The sequence below is a fragment of the Pan paniscus genome, chromosome 10 (assembly GCF_029289425.2).
Source record: "Pan paniscus chromosome 10, NHGRI_mPanPan1-v2.0_pri, whole genome shotgun sequence".
Classification (NCBI taxonomy): domain Eukaryota; kingdom Metazoa; phylum Chordata; class Mammalia; order Primates; family Hominidae; genus Pan; species Pan paniscus.
Window position 1 is genome coordinate 130,663,645 of NC_073259.2, and position 14,005 is coordinate 130,677,649.

Consider the following 14,005-nt stretch of genomic DNA (forward strand, 5'->3'; position numbering starts at 1 on the left):
CCTGACCTCAGATAATCTGCACTGCTCGGCCTCCCAAAGTGCTGGATTACAGGCATGAGCCACTGCTCCTGGCCCCCCTCAACCTGTTTTAATGAACAGTTTTTCTCTATTCAACCAACCAAAAGGGGAACTATATAAACATTCTGCTAAGTGGTATAATTGGGATTTTCTGCATTAGCAGCATTTCACAATCCTTTGAAAAATTAAATCTTGGCTGGGCACGATGGCTTACGCCTGTAATCCCAGCACTTTGGGAGGCCGAGATGGGCAGATCATTTGAGGTCAAGAGATTGAAATCAGCCTGATTAACATGGTGAAACCCCATCCCTAGTAAAAATACAAAAAAAATTAGCCAGGCATGGTGGTGGGTGCCTGTAGTCCCAGCTATTTGGGAGCCTGCGGCAGGAGAATCGCTTGAACCGGGGAGGCAGAGGTTGCAGTGAGCCGAGATTGTGCCACTGCACTCCTGCCTGGGTGACAGAGCATGACTCTGTCCCCCCCAAAAAAAAAAGAAAAAAGGAAAAATTAAGTCTTGATAGTACATTAATATTAGTTTTCAAAGGTTGTGTCTGTCAAGTCACCTTTTCTATATAAGAGCTTTTTCCTCTTGCTGTAAAACATTATTTTTATCTTTTCCCTGTTAACTTTTATCAATATCGAAGGTTCTGTTCTTTTATATAATTTTAGGAAATGTTATGCCTTTATATCTGGTTATGATATATAATCTCTATAGATAGATGGGACACTGAGCACTATCTAAATGATGCTGTGTACTAAGTATACTTGGGTTCTGAAAAAGTATTATACTAATATTCTTAATTTTTCTATTTTTTTAAGAGAAAATATCTTTCAGATTCTGATCTATACTAATTTGGTTAAAATACTACAAAATTTAGAGCATAAGTTGGTTTAAAGTTGCAGGTTTCCTCTTAACGTGCATAACCAGGGTTAATTCTTATTTTATCTGAAATAATTCTGATTCTATTTTTCTCTCATACTTTTATTTTATATCGTTAACAACTTTAACACTTTTGTTTTAGAAAGATTATCAGAACACAGAGGAAGTATGTCAGCTAAGGACTTTGGTAAATAACTTGCGAGAGTTGATCACGTTGCATAGGAAGTACAACTGCAAATTAGCCCTCTCTGATTTTGAGAAGGTAAAGTCCAGGGTCATAAGAATTATTTTGTATATCAAGTTATGGGTAGAGTCTGTATTTATTCCATCTTTCTTTTGGCATCCAGGAAAATACAACCACCATAGTGTTCCGAATGTTTGATAAAGTGCTGGCCCCAGAGCTTATTCCCTCCATCTTAGAGAGGTTTATAAGAGTTTACATGAGAGAACATGACTTGCAAGAGGAGGAACTTCTCTTGCTGTACATAGAGGTAACTTTTCCTTTACATCTAGTCTTATTTCTTGGATCTATGCAGTGTAGCGCTGTAGTAAATATTTAACTCTTTAAGGAATGTCATATGCTTTCTCAGTAGGACTCATGCAGCATATTGAATTGGTTAAAAATGTGGGTTAATTCTGCTACTAACCATCTTGAGCAAAGGGGGGATATATGAGGACTGTGAACCCGGAAAATCTGAGACAGTTCTCAGTTAATTTAGGGAGTTTATTTTGCCAAAGTTGAGGATACACCCATGACACAGCCTCAGGAAGTCCTGACGACATGTACCCAAGGTGGTCCGGGCACAGCTTGGTTTTATATATTTTAGGGAGAGACACGAGGCATCAGTCAGCATATGTAAGAAGTACATTGGTTCGATCTGGAAAGGTGGGACAACTTGAAGCAAAGGCAGGAAGACTCCAAACGTTAAAATTCTTTTGAGTTTCTGATTAGCCTTTCCAAAGGAGGCAATCAGATAATGCAGCTGTCTCAGTGAGCAGAGGGGTAACTTTGATAGAATGGGAGGCAAGTTTGCCCTAAGCAGTTTCCAGCCTGAGTTTTCCTTAGTGATCTTGGGGGCCCAAGATATTTCCCTTTCACAGTACTTTCTTCAAAGGGCTATTGTGAGACCACAGGAGCATGAACTCAATAAATATTAGCAGTTATTTCTTGTGGATGTTATTAATGTGCTACAGTAATCTTATTTGTAGATTCTTCAAGAATGTTTCATTCTTAAATTTTCTATACCATATAAAACTAAAGGCTAATGTTTTGGCAGTTTTGTATTTTTAGACCATTGTTCAACATTTATGACTAATTAGAATTTTTAGGGTTTTTTTCTTTTAACACATCTATCAAGGCCATATAATATCTGTATCTAGCTGTATGTGGCATTTTTTTAATGAGATTTTTAATTTTTAAAAAACATACATGTTTATCCCTTTTTAGGATTTACTGAATAGATGCAGCTCAAAGTCCACATCACTCTTTGAAACAGCATGGGAAGCAAAGGCCATGGCAGTAATAGCGTGTTTATCTGACACGGACGTAAGTAAATAGTGACCATTTGCGTTTCCCTTTTGAGCATTAAATCTTTTCTGAAAGCTTTTTTCTGTTCATAAAAGCGACATGTATTTGTTTTTGTTTGAGATGGGTCTGGCTGTGTCGCCCAGGCTGGAATGCAGTGACATGATCATGGCTCACTGCAGCCTCAATCTCCCTGGCTCAAGCAATCCCCACCTCAGCCTCCTGAGTAGTTAGGACCATAGGCGTGTGCCACTACGCCCAGCTAATTTTTGTATTTTTTGTAGAGACAGGGTTTCCCAGGCTGGTCTTGAACTCCTGGGCTCAAGTGATCTGCCTGCTTCGTTCTCCTAAAGTGTCTGTTTTCTTTAATTACAGAAAATAAAAAGTGAATGTTTACTCATTTCCACCCCCAGGGGAACCTCCATGGACAGTTGTATGCATATCTTTGCAGGCTTTTCTGTGGTTATGCAAACATGGAGACTTTTCTTTTTCAGTTATTCGCTGCAATGTGAGACATTTGTTAATATATTGTAATATGCCTTTATTTTAACTTCACACTGTTATTGCCACTATAAAATAGAAATAAAATAATGAAAACTGTTTTTAAACCAGAGACTGAGGCTGGACACAGTGGCTCATGCCTGTAATCCCAGCACTTTTGGAAGCCAAGGCAGACAGATCACCTGAGCTCAGGAATTTGAGACCTGCCTGGGCAACATGGTGGAACCGCGTCTCTACAAAAAATACAAAAATTAGCCAGGTGTGGTGGTGCTTGCCTGTAGTCCAAGCTACTTGGGAGCCTGAGGCGGGAGAATCGCTTGAACCCAGGAGGTGGAGGTTGCAGTGAGCTGAGATCGCGCCACTGCACTCCAGCCTGGGCAATGGGAACATGACCCTGCCTCAAAAAAACAAAAAAAACCCAGGGATTGTAGAGACCGTAGAAAGCAATAATGCTGTATGTCTTAGCTTACAGCAGAAAAAATACTCTTCTGAATTTTTCTGAATAGTCAAATTGTTCTCTATATGTGAAAACTGAAGAAATAAATGGTTTTCCAGTGAGTGGATGAAATATTCTCAAACTACCATGTGGTTGATGTAAGACCTGCTGATTAGACTGTGCTGTTCACTTGCATGCATCGTAAACCTGAGGGCTGTTCCTTGTCCATGCGTGCATCTTTTGTAGCTCATATTTGATGCCGTGCTCAAGATCATGTATGCAGCAGTGGTTCCTTGGAGTGCAGCTGTGGAGCAACTGGTGAAACAGCACCTGGAAATGGACCATCCCAAGTAAGATGACTGTCTACGAAACAATGTTGTTATGCTCTGGAGAAACATTGTGTTTTGAGTTGATGTTCATTTATGTTTCTATATTGTTTGCTGTGTCTCATAGTACTTCATAAAAAAGACAATCCATGTTAATATGGGTAAATTTGCTTTCAGAGTCAAGTTATTACAGGAAAGTTACAAACTAATGGAGATGAAAAAACTTTTACGAGGCTATGGAATAAGAGAGGTAAATCTCTTAAACAAGGAAATAATGGTAAGTACACTCTTCGAAGAGTCTTTTTTCTCTTTCATTTCTAGGGCAATATGGGAAACTTAATGAGGATTTTATATTCTAGGAGGCTAATAGAGCTAGGTTTTTCCACTACATTTCTTTTGTTAGATATGATGTTAATAAGGTGTTCAGTTATTTATGAGAGTATTTATTCTTTTTGACAGAGTTTCGCTCTTGTTGCCCAGGCTGGAGTGCAATGGCGCGATCTCGGCTCACCGCAATCTTGGCTCACCACAACCTCCGCCTTCTGGGTTCAAGTGATTTTCCTGCCTCAGCCTCCTGAGTAGCTGGGATTACAGGCATGCACTACCACGCTTGGCTAATTTTTTTTTGTATTTTTAGTAGAGATGGGGTTTCTCCATGTTGGTCAGGCTGGTTGGTCTTGAGCTCCCGACCTCAGGTGATCTGCCTGCCTCGGCCTCCCATAGTGTTGGGATTACAGGCGTGAGCTACCGCTCCTGGCCTTTTTATGAGAGTATTAAAGACACCAAATAGGCCAGGTGCGGTGGCTCACACCCGTAATCCCAGCACTTTGGGAGGCCAAGGTGGGTGGATCATAAGGTCAAGAGATCAAGACCATCCTGGCCAACATGGTAAAACCCCGTCTCTACTAAAAATGCAAAAAAATTAGCAGGGTGTGGTGGCATGTGCCTGTAGTCCCAGCTACTTGGGAGGCTGAGGGAGGAGAATCACTTGAACCTGGGAGGCAGAGGTTGCAGTGAGCCGAGATTGCGCCACTGCACTCTAGCCTGGCGACAGAGGGAGACTCTGTCTCAAAAAAAAGACACCAAATAGTAAATTAAGAAGCTGTAGAAGAAAGAAGACAGGACTGTGGAATGATCAGAATATAAATCATGTTTTAATCTTTCATACAATTTAGTTTTTTGCTGCATTATTTAAATTTTTTGGCCACTTTGCTCTTATAAGCAAGTGATTTCTTGGTTTTCTGTGAGTTCTATAACAAAGAAATGTTCATATTGTCTTTTGCAGAGAGTGGTTAGATACATTCTCAAACAAGATGTCCCATCTTCTTTAGAAGATGCTTTAAAGGTAGCCCAAGCGTTTTTGTTATCTGATGATGAGATCTACAGTCTAAGAATTATTGACCTGATTGATAGAGAACAGGTTTGTAAGTTTTATGTTATCATTTCATATGGCTTCTTTGTTTCTGTGTTGTTGTTGTTGTTTTTTGTTCACCATGTTGGTCACGCTGGTCTCAAACTCTCAACCTGAAGTAATCCACCTGCCTTAGCCTCCCAAAGTGCTGAGATTACTGGTGTGAGCTACCATGCTTGGCCTGTTGTGTTTTTAAATGTCATTATTTTTATATGATTCTATAATCATAGCAATGCCTAGGAATTAACTCTTCAGTATCTAGGATTGTATTTTAAATTTATTTTATTGTTTGCTGTCATCAACAATGGATTTTCAGCATCAGGATGGATAGCTGATGCATGCAGGGCTTAAAACGTGCATGACAGGTTGATGGGTGAAGCAAACCACCATGGCACATGTAACAAGCCTGCACTTTCTGCACATGTACCCTGAAACTTAAAGTAAAATAAAATAAAAATGGATTTTCGGATTATTAAAACATTGAACCATAATCTATTTTTCCAAATGATGTATTTTCATCTTTAAATAGAAAAGAAAGAGGTAAGGCCACACCGTCCTTTGCAAATACCAGCTGTTTTTTCTTCCTTTCAAACCCTGTTTATAGGGTGAAGACTGTCTCCTTCTATTGAAGTCTTTGCCTCCTGCTGAAGCTGAGAAAACTGCAGAAAGAGTCATCATATGGGCACGACTGGCGTTACAAGAAGAGCCAGATCATTCTAAAGAGGTGACATTTTCACTAAGTAAAATATAAGTAAATCCAATTTTTATGGCTATTAATCAATAGGATAGAAAAGATGGACTTACACATATGGAGATCTGCCCTTCTCGCTGCTAGGGTGGCGTAGTGAAAAAATTCCTGGGTAAATTTACTACTAGGAGAAAAAAAACAATTGTGGCTGCCTTGGAGCGGCTGCTTGAGCCCACAGAGAATGACCTGGGAGCTGTGGGTTAGCAGGTGTCTTGGAGCAGCTGTTGTACATGAAAGGTTTCTATAAAGCCTTGCAATATAAACAATGTTTTGTGTTATATAGGACATAATTATTGTCAAATAGTAATGTCAGCTACAAAACCAATATAAATCTATATAATCTTATAACATTGAAACTTAGAAATGGTTTTAAGAGAGTTTACTTTTTTGCAGATGAGGAATACTTGATTTTTCCAGAATAGCTGGATTCTTACTGATTTTTAATTTTTTCTCTTTTTTTAAATATTATATATAGGAGATGAGGTCTTGGTATGTTGCCCAGGCTGGTCTTGAACTCCTGAGTTTAAGTTCTCTTCTAGCCTTAGCCTCCCAAGTAGCTGGGATTACAGGCATGCACCACCATGCTCAATAGTTGGGTTTTTTTCTTTTCTTTTCTTTTCTTTTCTTTTTTGAGACAGAGTCTTGCTCTGTTGCTCAGGCTGGAGCGCAGTGGCGCGATCTTGACTCACTGCAACCTCTGCCTCTCAGGTTGAAGCGATTCTCCTGCCTCAGCTGGGAGTAGCTGGGATTACAGGCGTCCGCCACCACACCTGGCTAATTTATGTATTTTTACTAGAGACGGGTTTCACCATGTTGGCCAGGCTGGTCTCAAACTCCTGATGCCAACTGATCTGCCTGCCTCGGCCTTCCAAAGTGCTAGGATTACAGGTGTGAGCCACCACACTTGGCCAATAGTTGGATTTTTAAACCCCTAAGGATAGATACCTCCCAACTTCTCTCAGTCCATTTCAGTAATGTTTTTTTCTGTTGGAAAATGAAGTTATTGTTGTTTTTAACACCTAATATTTACTATGCAATAGGCATTAGGTTAAATAGCTACTTCTTGTTCATAACAAAGGTGTAAAGTAGTTCCTATTGTTGTCTCCTTATATATTAAGTTCAAAAACCAAAATATGAAAGTAAATGACTTTTTTCCAAGGTTGTTAGAAAGGGGCAGAACCTCAGCTCAAACTGTCTAATACCATAGTCTGTATTCTTAAGTACCAGTTTGAATTGCTCCCATTATGAAAATATTTGAATTTTTTTATTGGCGAGGCACTTACTAAACATTTTACATACATCATGTCTTTTAATTAAAGCACCTCCTTTTTTTCCTTCTCTTAAAATTTTTTTAAATAATCACTGGAAGGTAGTGATTATTTATTAGACTTCTGTTCTCTAGGCCATTTTTTAGACTTCTGTTCTTTTTAACTTTTCCAAATGTTTTTTCAAATAGTAAATAACTCTAAAAGCGAATAAGGATCTATTAATCATAATGTAGTTGAAAGGTTATTTGGGAGAGTTGCATATTCTTTGATATTTCTAAATCATATATCCAGGAGTTCATACTGGAGTTTTTCAGGTCTACCCTGTGTAACGCTCATTAACGATCCATTTCTCAGCTGCCCAACTCCTCCACGATTGTTTTTTCTGCTTCTGTGGTTTTTGTGTATTTGTATATGTACTACTGAAGTGGTCAGAAAAGGAAGTAGATTTTATTTCGCTTTATTTATTTATTTTTAGGGCAAGGCCTGGAGAATGTCTGTAGCGAAGACATCCGTGGACATTCTTAAGATACTATGTGACATTCAGAAAGGTAGCTTTTACTTCTGTTTTCTCATCTCAGTTTTGTTCCAAAGCTCACCCTCTTCAGAAAGAGGCATCGAAGACAACTCTCACCGTACCCACAGTTTTTCTGGTTCTGATTGTCTTTATTGATCTTACCCATTTTGCTTCATGAAAAGTCTTCCTTTATTCCTTTATCAGCAATTCAAGAACAGATGCATGCAAAATCAACCTATCATTTCTTTATATGCTCACTTACTATTTAGTGCTAGACTAGATTTCCTTAGCGTCTCGCACTCATTGCTCATTTTTCTCATTTATCAGTTGCTTATGATGGTGGGGAGAAGCCATTTGAACTGGAAGTTAAATAAAACAGTGAAGAAAGTAACTTTCCAGGGGAAAAAAAGAAGCTACAATTTACTTCAGAAAAATAACTTTTTTGTAACACATAAACTTCTGTTTTCTACCTCCTGAAAGAATAATTAGATTTTTTCAAATTAGATCTTTTTGTACTTAGTTTCTATATATTATCATTTGAGAAGAACTACTGAAGACTTGAGATGAGAGAACCAAAGCTAATTAAAATTTCTTCTTTTTAAAATTCTGATAATATGAGAATTTGCATGTCTGCTATAACTTTTAAAAATTTAATTACAGACAATCTGCAGAAGAAGGACGAATGTGAAGAAATGTTGAAACTATTTAAAGAGGTTGCTAGCTTACAGGTAAACATATTGAGCCATGTTAAACATTATTACTTGACCAATCAGTGCATTTTTCCCTCCTTAAAGTTTTCTGTATGGCTGGGCGCAGTGGCTTACCCCTGTAATCCCAGCACTTTGGGAGGCCAAGGTGAGTGGATCACAAGGTCAGGAGATCGAGATCATCCTGGCTAACACGGTGAAACCCCGTCTCTACTAAAAATACAAAAAATTAGCCAGGCGTGGTGGCACTCACCTGTAGTCCCAGCTAATCGGGAGGCCGAGGCAGGAGAATTGCTTGAACCCGGGAGGCGGAGGTTGCAGTGAGCTGAGATAGCACCACTGGACTCCAGCCTGGGTGACAGATCGAGACGCCATCTCAAAAAAAAAAAAAAAAAGTTTTTTGCACTAGCCTTTAGGGACTGGAGATACTGGTTTTCCTTCTCTCTCTCTCTCTCAACAGCTGTATTGAGATGTAATTTACATACCATAGAATTCATCCACTTAAAATATACAATTCAATGATTTTTTTGTTATGTTGTGTTATTAATTTTTTTTTTTTTTTTTTTTTTTTTTTGAGATGGAGTTTTGCTCTTGTTGCCCAGGCTGGAGTGCAATGGCGTGATCTCGGCTCATCGCAACCTCCACCTCCCAGGTTCAAGTGATTCTCTTGCCTCAGCCTTCCCAAGTAGCTGGGATTATAGGCATGTGCCACCAAGCCCGGCTAATTTTGTATTTTAAGTAGAGTTGGGGTTTCTCTGTGTGGGTCAGGCTGGTCTCAAACTCCTGACCTCAGGTGATCCGCCCACCTCGGCCTCCCAAAGTGCTGGGATTACAGGTGTGAGCCACTGCGCCTGGCCTTTTTTCTTTTTTTGAGACAAAGTCTCACTCTGTTGCCCAGGCTGGAGGGCTGTGGCATGATCTCAGCTTACTGCAGATTCTGCCTCCCAGGTTCAAGAGATTCTCCTGTCTCAGCCTCTTGAGTAGCTGAGACTCCAGGCATGTGCCACCACACCTAGCTAGTTTTTATGTTTTTAATAGAGACGGGGTTTTGCCATGTTTGCCAGGCTGGTCTCAAACTCCTGGCCTCAAGCGATCTGCCCGCCTCAGCCTCCCAAAATACTGGGATTATAGGTGTGAGCCACCGTGCGTGGATGCATTATTAATTTTGTTAAAATACTTATAACAAAATGTTCCATGTTAACAGTTATTTAGTTTGTAATTCAGTGGTGTTAATTACATTCACAGTGTTGTGCAGGCATCACCTCTATCTACTTTTTCATGACCCTGAGCAGAAACTCTGTAGCCATGAAAAAATAACTCCCCTTTCCTCTCTTCTCGCAGCCCCTGGTTATCTCTACTTTCTGTCGCTGTGAATTTGCTTATTCTAGCTATTTCATATAAGTGGAATCATACAATTAAGCATGTAAAGGAGTCCTATGACCCAAAAATTTGAGACCAGCTGTAAATAGCTTTCTCTGTGAAAACCATCTGGAGGCCGGGTGCAGTGGTTCATGCCTGTAATCCCAACGCTTTGGGAGAATGAGGCTAGAGGATCACTTGAGCTCATGAGTTTGAGACTACCCTAGGCAACATAGTGAGACCTCGTCTCTACTAAAAATAACAAAAATTAGCTGGGCGTGGTGATGCGTGCCTGCAGTCCCAGCTACTTTGGAGGCTGAAGCAAGAAGATGGTGTGAGACTAGAAGGTGGAGGCTGCAGGAGCTGTGTTTATACCACTGCACTCCAGCCTGGGCAACAGAGTGAAACCCTGCCTTAAAATGAATGAATGGATGGATGTAAACAACTGGGAACTACCTTGCTGAGGTGGGGAGGGGAGGAGGGCAAAGGTCGAAAAACTACCCATCAGGTACTATGCTGGGTGATGGGATCAGTTGTACCTCAAGCCTCAGCATCACACAATATACCCAGGTGAGAAGCCCAGACATGTACCCCTGAATCTAAAATAAAAGTTGAAATTATGAAAAAAAAAACTAATGAAAATGATTATTTTAAACAATAGATTAAACAGACTTGGGACTTTGTCTTGCTTACCTTTGCTACAGGAGAACTTTGAGGTCTTTCTTTCATTTGAAGATTATAGCAATAGTTCCCTGGTAGCAGATCTCCGTGAGCAGCACATTAAAGCTCACGAAGTTGCACAGGCGAAACACAAACCTGGGAGCACCCCAGAGCCCATAGCTGCTGAGGTGAGGAGCCCAAGCATGGAATCAAAGCTGCACAGACAGGCGCTGGCCCTGCAGATGTCCAAACAAGAGCTGGAGGCAGAGCTGACCTTGAGAGCCTTAAAAGATGGGAACATCAAAACAGCACTGAAAAAATGCAGGTGACATTCCAGATCCCTGAATTGCATAGCTTCTCTGAAAGTAAATTGCGGCTGGGCACGGTGACTCATACCTGTAATCCCAGCAATTTAGGAGGCCGAGGCAGGCGGATCACAAGGTCAGGAGATCAAGACCATCCTGGCTAACATGGTGAAACCCTGTCTCTGCTAAAAATACAAAAAGTTAGCCAGGCGTGATGGCATGTGCCTATAGTCCCAGCTACTAGGGAGGCTGAGGCAGGATCGTGGCAGGTTGCAGTGAGCTGAGATCACACCACTGCACTCCAGCCTGAGCTACAGGGCAAGACTCCGTCTCACAAAAAGAAAGAAAGTAACAACTGCCTGATTTCTTCAGTCATAAGGGTAGGGCCAGTGACACTCTTTTTTCACAGAAGCAATTCTTGATTTCTCACCTTCAGAGCGTATTTTGGGCCTCAGTGTCAGAAAGTAGTAGCATAAAAGGCAAGTAAGCAATACTGCAGAGTTAGGTAACATAACCATTAAATTTAGGTTACTGTGCACTTCAGCATTTAATGGTATCCTTAGTCATTTGAAAAACAGGCTGGGGCCAGGTGTGGTGACTCACGCCTGTAATCCCAGTACTTTGGGAGGCTGAGGTGGGCAGATCACTTGAGGTCAGGAGTTCAAGACCAGCCTGGCCAACACAGTGAAACCCTGTCTCTACTAAAAATACAACTGTTAGTCGGGTGTGGTGGTGGGCACCTCTAATCCCAGCTACTCGGGAGGCCGAGGCAGGAGAATCGCTTGAACCTGGGAGGTGGAGGTTGCAGTGAGCCCAGATCGTGCCATTACACTCCAGCCTGGGTGACAGAGTGAGACTCAGTCTCAGAAAAAGAAAAACAGGCTGGGCACGGTGACTCACACCTGTAATCCCAGCAATTTGGGAGGCCAAGGCAGGAGGATTACTTCAGCCCAGGAGTTTGAGACCAGCCTGGGCAACATAGTGAGAGCTCATCTCTACAAAAAAATTTAAAAATTAGCCAAGTGTGGTGGCACACACCTGTAGTCTCAGCTACTTGGGAGGCTGAAGTGAGAAGATTGCTTGACCCTGGAGGTTGAGGCTGCAGTGAGCCATGATTGTGCCACTGCACTCCTGCCTAGGCGATGGGGCTAGAGCCTGTCTCAAAAAAACAAAAGAAAAACTACACTATATACCATGAGAACATTTAAAAGACATTTAATGTGTTGATGGTGGTGGTGATATATTAATCCAAGAAAGGCCATGCGTTTACTTTCAATGTGAGTATTCTAACTACCAATACTTTCTTTCTTCCAAAGCGACTTGTTTAAGTATCACTGCAATGCTGACACTGGGAAATTGCTATTTCTGACATGTCAGAAGCTTTGTCAGATGTTGGCTGATAATGTCCCAGTGACAGTGCCTGTGGGACTGAATCTTCCTTCCATGATACATGATCTAGCAAGCCAAGCTGCCACCATTTGCAGTCCAGGTGACAATATTTATAATATACATAGTTTTATATTCTCTGGTTCATGTCATACTTGTCTCCCAAATGCTGTCTCTTTACAATTGGACATCACGGTAATCAGACTAGAGATAGTATCTGCATTTCACAAAGGGATGCTTATAATTGATTCTCTTTGAGGATTATTGTTTGAAAGTATTTCAAAATACTAACAATGTCATTTCTGACTGTTGACATTACTCACTTTTGTAGGATTATGAAATTCCTTGCCTCCCATATCTGATCTTATTTTCAAGTCAAGCTTGAGAAAAAATTTAACTTTTTAGGGTAGTCAAAGCTATATGGAACCTTTCTATCTACATTGTGGCCTTCCTTAGAATTTTAAATGGTAATTATTAAAAGGTTGTTTTCATTATCCTAAAGACATGAAATATGAGTTTAATGATTTTTCTCCATTTTGTTTCAGATTTTTTACTAGATGCTTTAGAACTATGTAAACATACTTTAATGGCTGTAGAGCTTTCCAGACAATGCCAAATGGATGACTGTGGAATCCTCATGAAAGTAAGTTACTTTTGAGTTTTTTCCCTTAAATCCTGGGCAACGCATTATGCACCTTTTTTTTTTTTTCGGACAGGGTTTTGTTCTGTCACCCAGGCTGGAGTGCAGTGGCATGATCAAGGCTTACTGCAGTCTTGAACTGGGCTTAAGCAGTCCTCCCACCTCAGCCTTCTGAGTAGCTGGGACTACAAGTGTGTGCCACCACATCTGACTAATTAAAAAAATTTTTTTTTTTGCAGAGACAGGGTCTCACCATCTTGTCTAGGCTGGTCTTCAATTCCTGGGCTCAAGTGATTCCCCCACCTCAGCCTCTCAAAGTGCTCGGATTACAGGCATGAGCCACTGCACCTGGGCCGTTTTTTAATCATTTGCAAAGTTTATGAAAATACTGAATCCACCTCTTATGTTTTCTTACCCTAGACCGGAAAACAACGTAAGGGCATGAGGCCACTTCTCTGTTCCAGTCACTTGATTGGCTTTAATTTGCACTATCTTTCAAAACATTGGGCCTCCAGCAAGGCCTCCCTCGACATTGTCCTTCTGTTAGAGTTTAACTTAAAATGAAATTTCTATAAGCCATAGACCAGAAGAAACAATGTGTTGTGCAGCGTACTGACTTCTCTCTTTTTTGTATGATTTGGCACCTAGGCTTCTTTTGGGACACATAAAGATCCATATGAAGAGTGGTCTTACAGTGACTTCTTCAGTGAAGATGGAATTGTTCTTGAGTCACAGATGGTGCTTCCAGTGATTTATGAACTGATTTCATCTCTTGTGCCTCTAGCTGGTAAGTCTTATTTGTATCATTATTTTCTATGTGTTTCTGTCTTATGTAAATTTAAACTGTAGAGGTTTGGAGCTAGAACTACACACAGTAATGTGGGCGAACCTTATAAGCATAATGTGGAGCTAAAGAAGCAGATACAAAAGAATAAATACTGTGTGATTTCATTTATGTAAAGTACAAACACAGGCTAGGACTAAGCTGGTGCTGTTTGAAGTCAGGGCAGTGGTTACCCTTGAGGGTGGGAAAGGGAAAGGAGGGAGCTGGGGAGCTGGCAATGTTTTGTTTCTTTTTTGTTTGTTTGTTTTGTTTTGTTTTGTTTTGTTTTTGAGACGGAGTCCTGCTCTGTCACTCAGGCTGGAGTGCAGTGGCATGATCTCAGCTCACTGCAACCTCTGCCTCCTGGGTTCAAGCAATTATCGTGCCTCAGCCTCCCAGGTAGCTGGAATTATAGGCTCATGCCACCACGCCTGGCTAATTTTGTATTTTTAGTAGAGATGGGGTTTCACCATGTTGGCCAGGCTGGTCTCAATCTCC

The 14,005-nt window shown here is 40.7% G+C and overlaps 1 protein-coding gene across 2 annotated transcripts in view; it reads left to right on the top strand.

The window, feature by feature from the left end:
• Positions 1-14,005, top strand: part of KNTC1 (kinetochore associated 1) — a 98,700-nt gene that overhangs the window by 44,605 nt on the left and 40,090 nt on the right. For both annotated transcript variants that reach the window (XM_003806558.5, XM_055096278.1), the window contains 13 exons: positions 1,041-1,160; positions 1,246-1,389; positions 2,346-2,444; positions 3,607-3,710; positions 3,864-3,963; positions 4,972-5,106; positions 5,702-5,821; positions 7,589-7,661; positions 8,288-8,355; positions 10,398-10,678; positions 11,975-12,147; positions 12,590-12,687; positions 13,333-13,471. In XM_003806558.5, the coding sequence (XP_003806606.1) occupies positions 1,041-1,160; positions 1,246-1,389; positions 2,346-2,444; positions 3,607-3,710; positions 3,864-3,963; positions 4,972-5,106; positions 5,702-5,821; positions 7,589-7,661; positions 8,288-8,355; positions 10,398-10,678; positions 11,975-12,147; positions 12,590-12,687; positions 13,333-13,471 (1,654 nt within the window). The remainder of the gene's footprint in view (positions 1-1,040; positions 1,161-1,245; positions 1,390-2,345; positions 2,445-3,606; positions 3,711-3,863; positions 3,964-4,971; positions 5,107-5,701; positions 5,822-7,588; positions 7,662-8,287; positions 8,356-10,397; positions 10,679-11,974; positions 12,148-12,589; positions 12,688-13,332; positions 13,472-14,005) is intronic.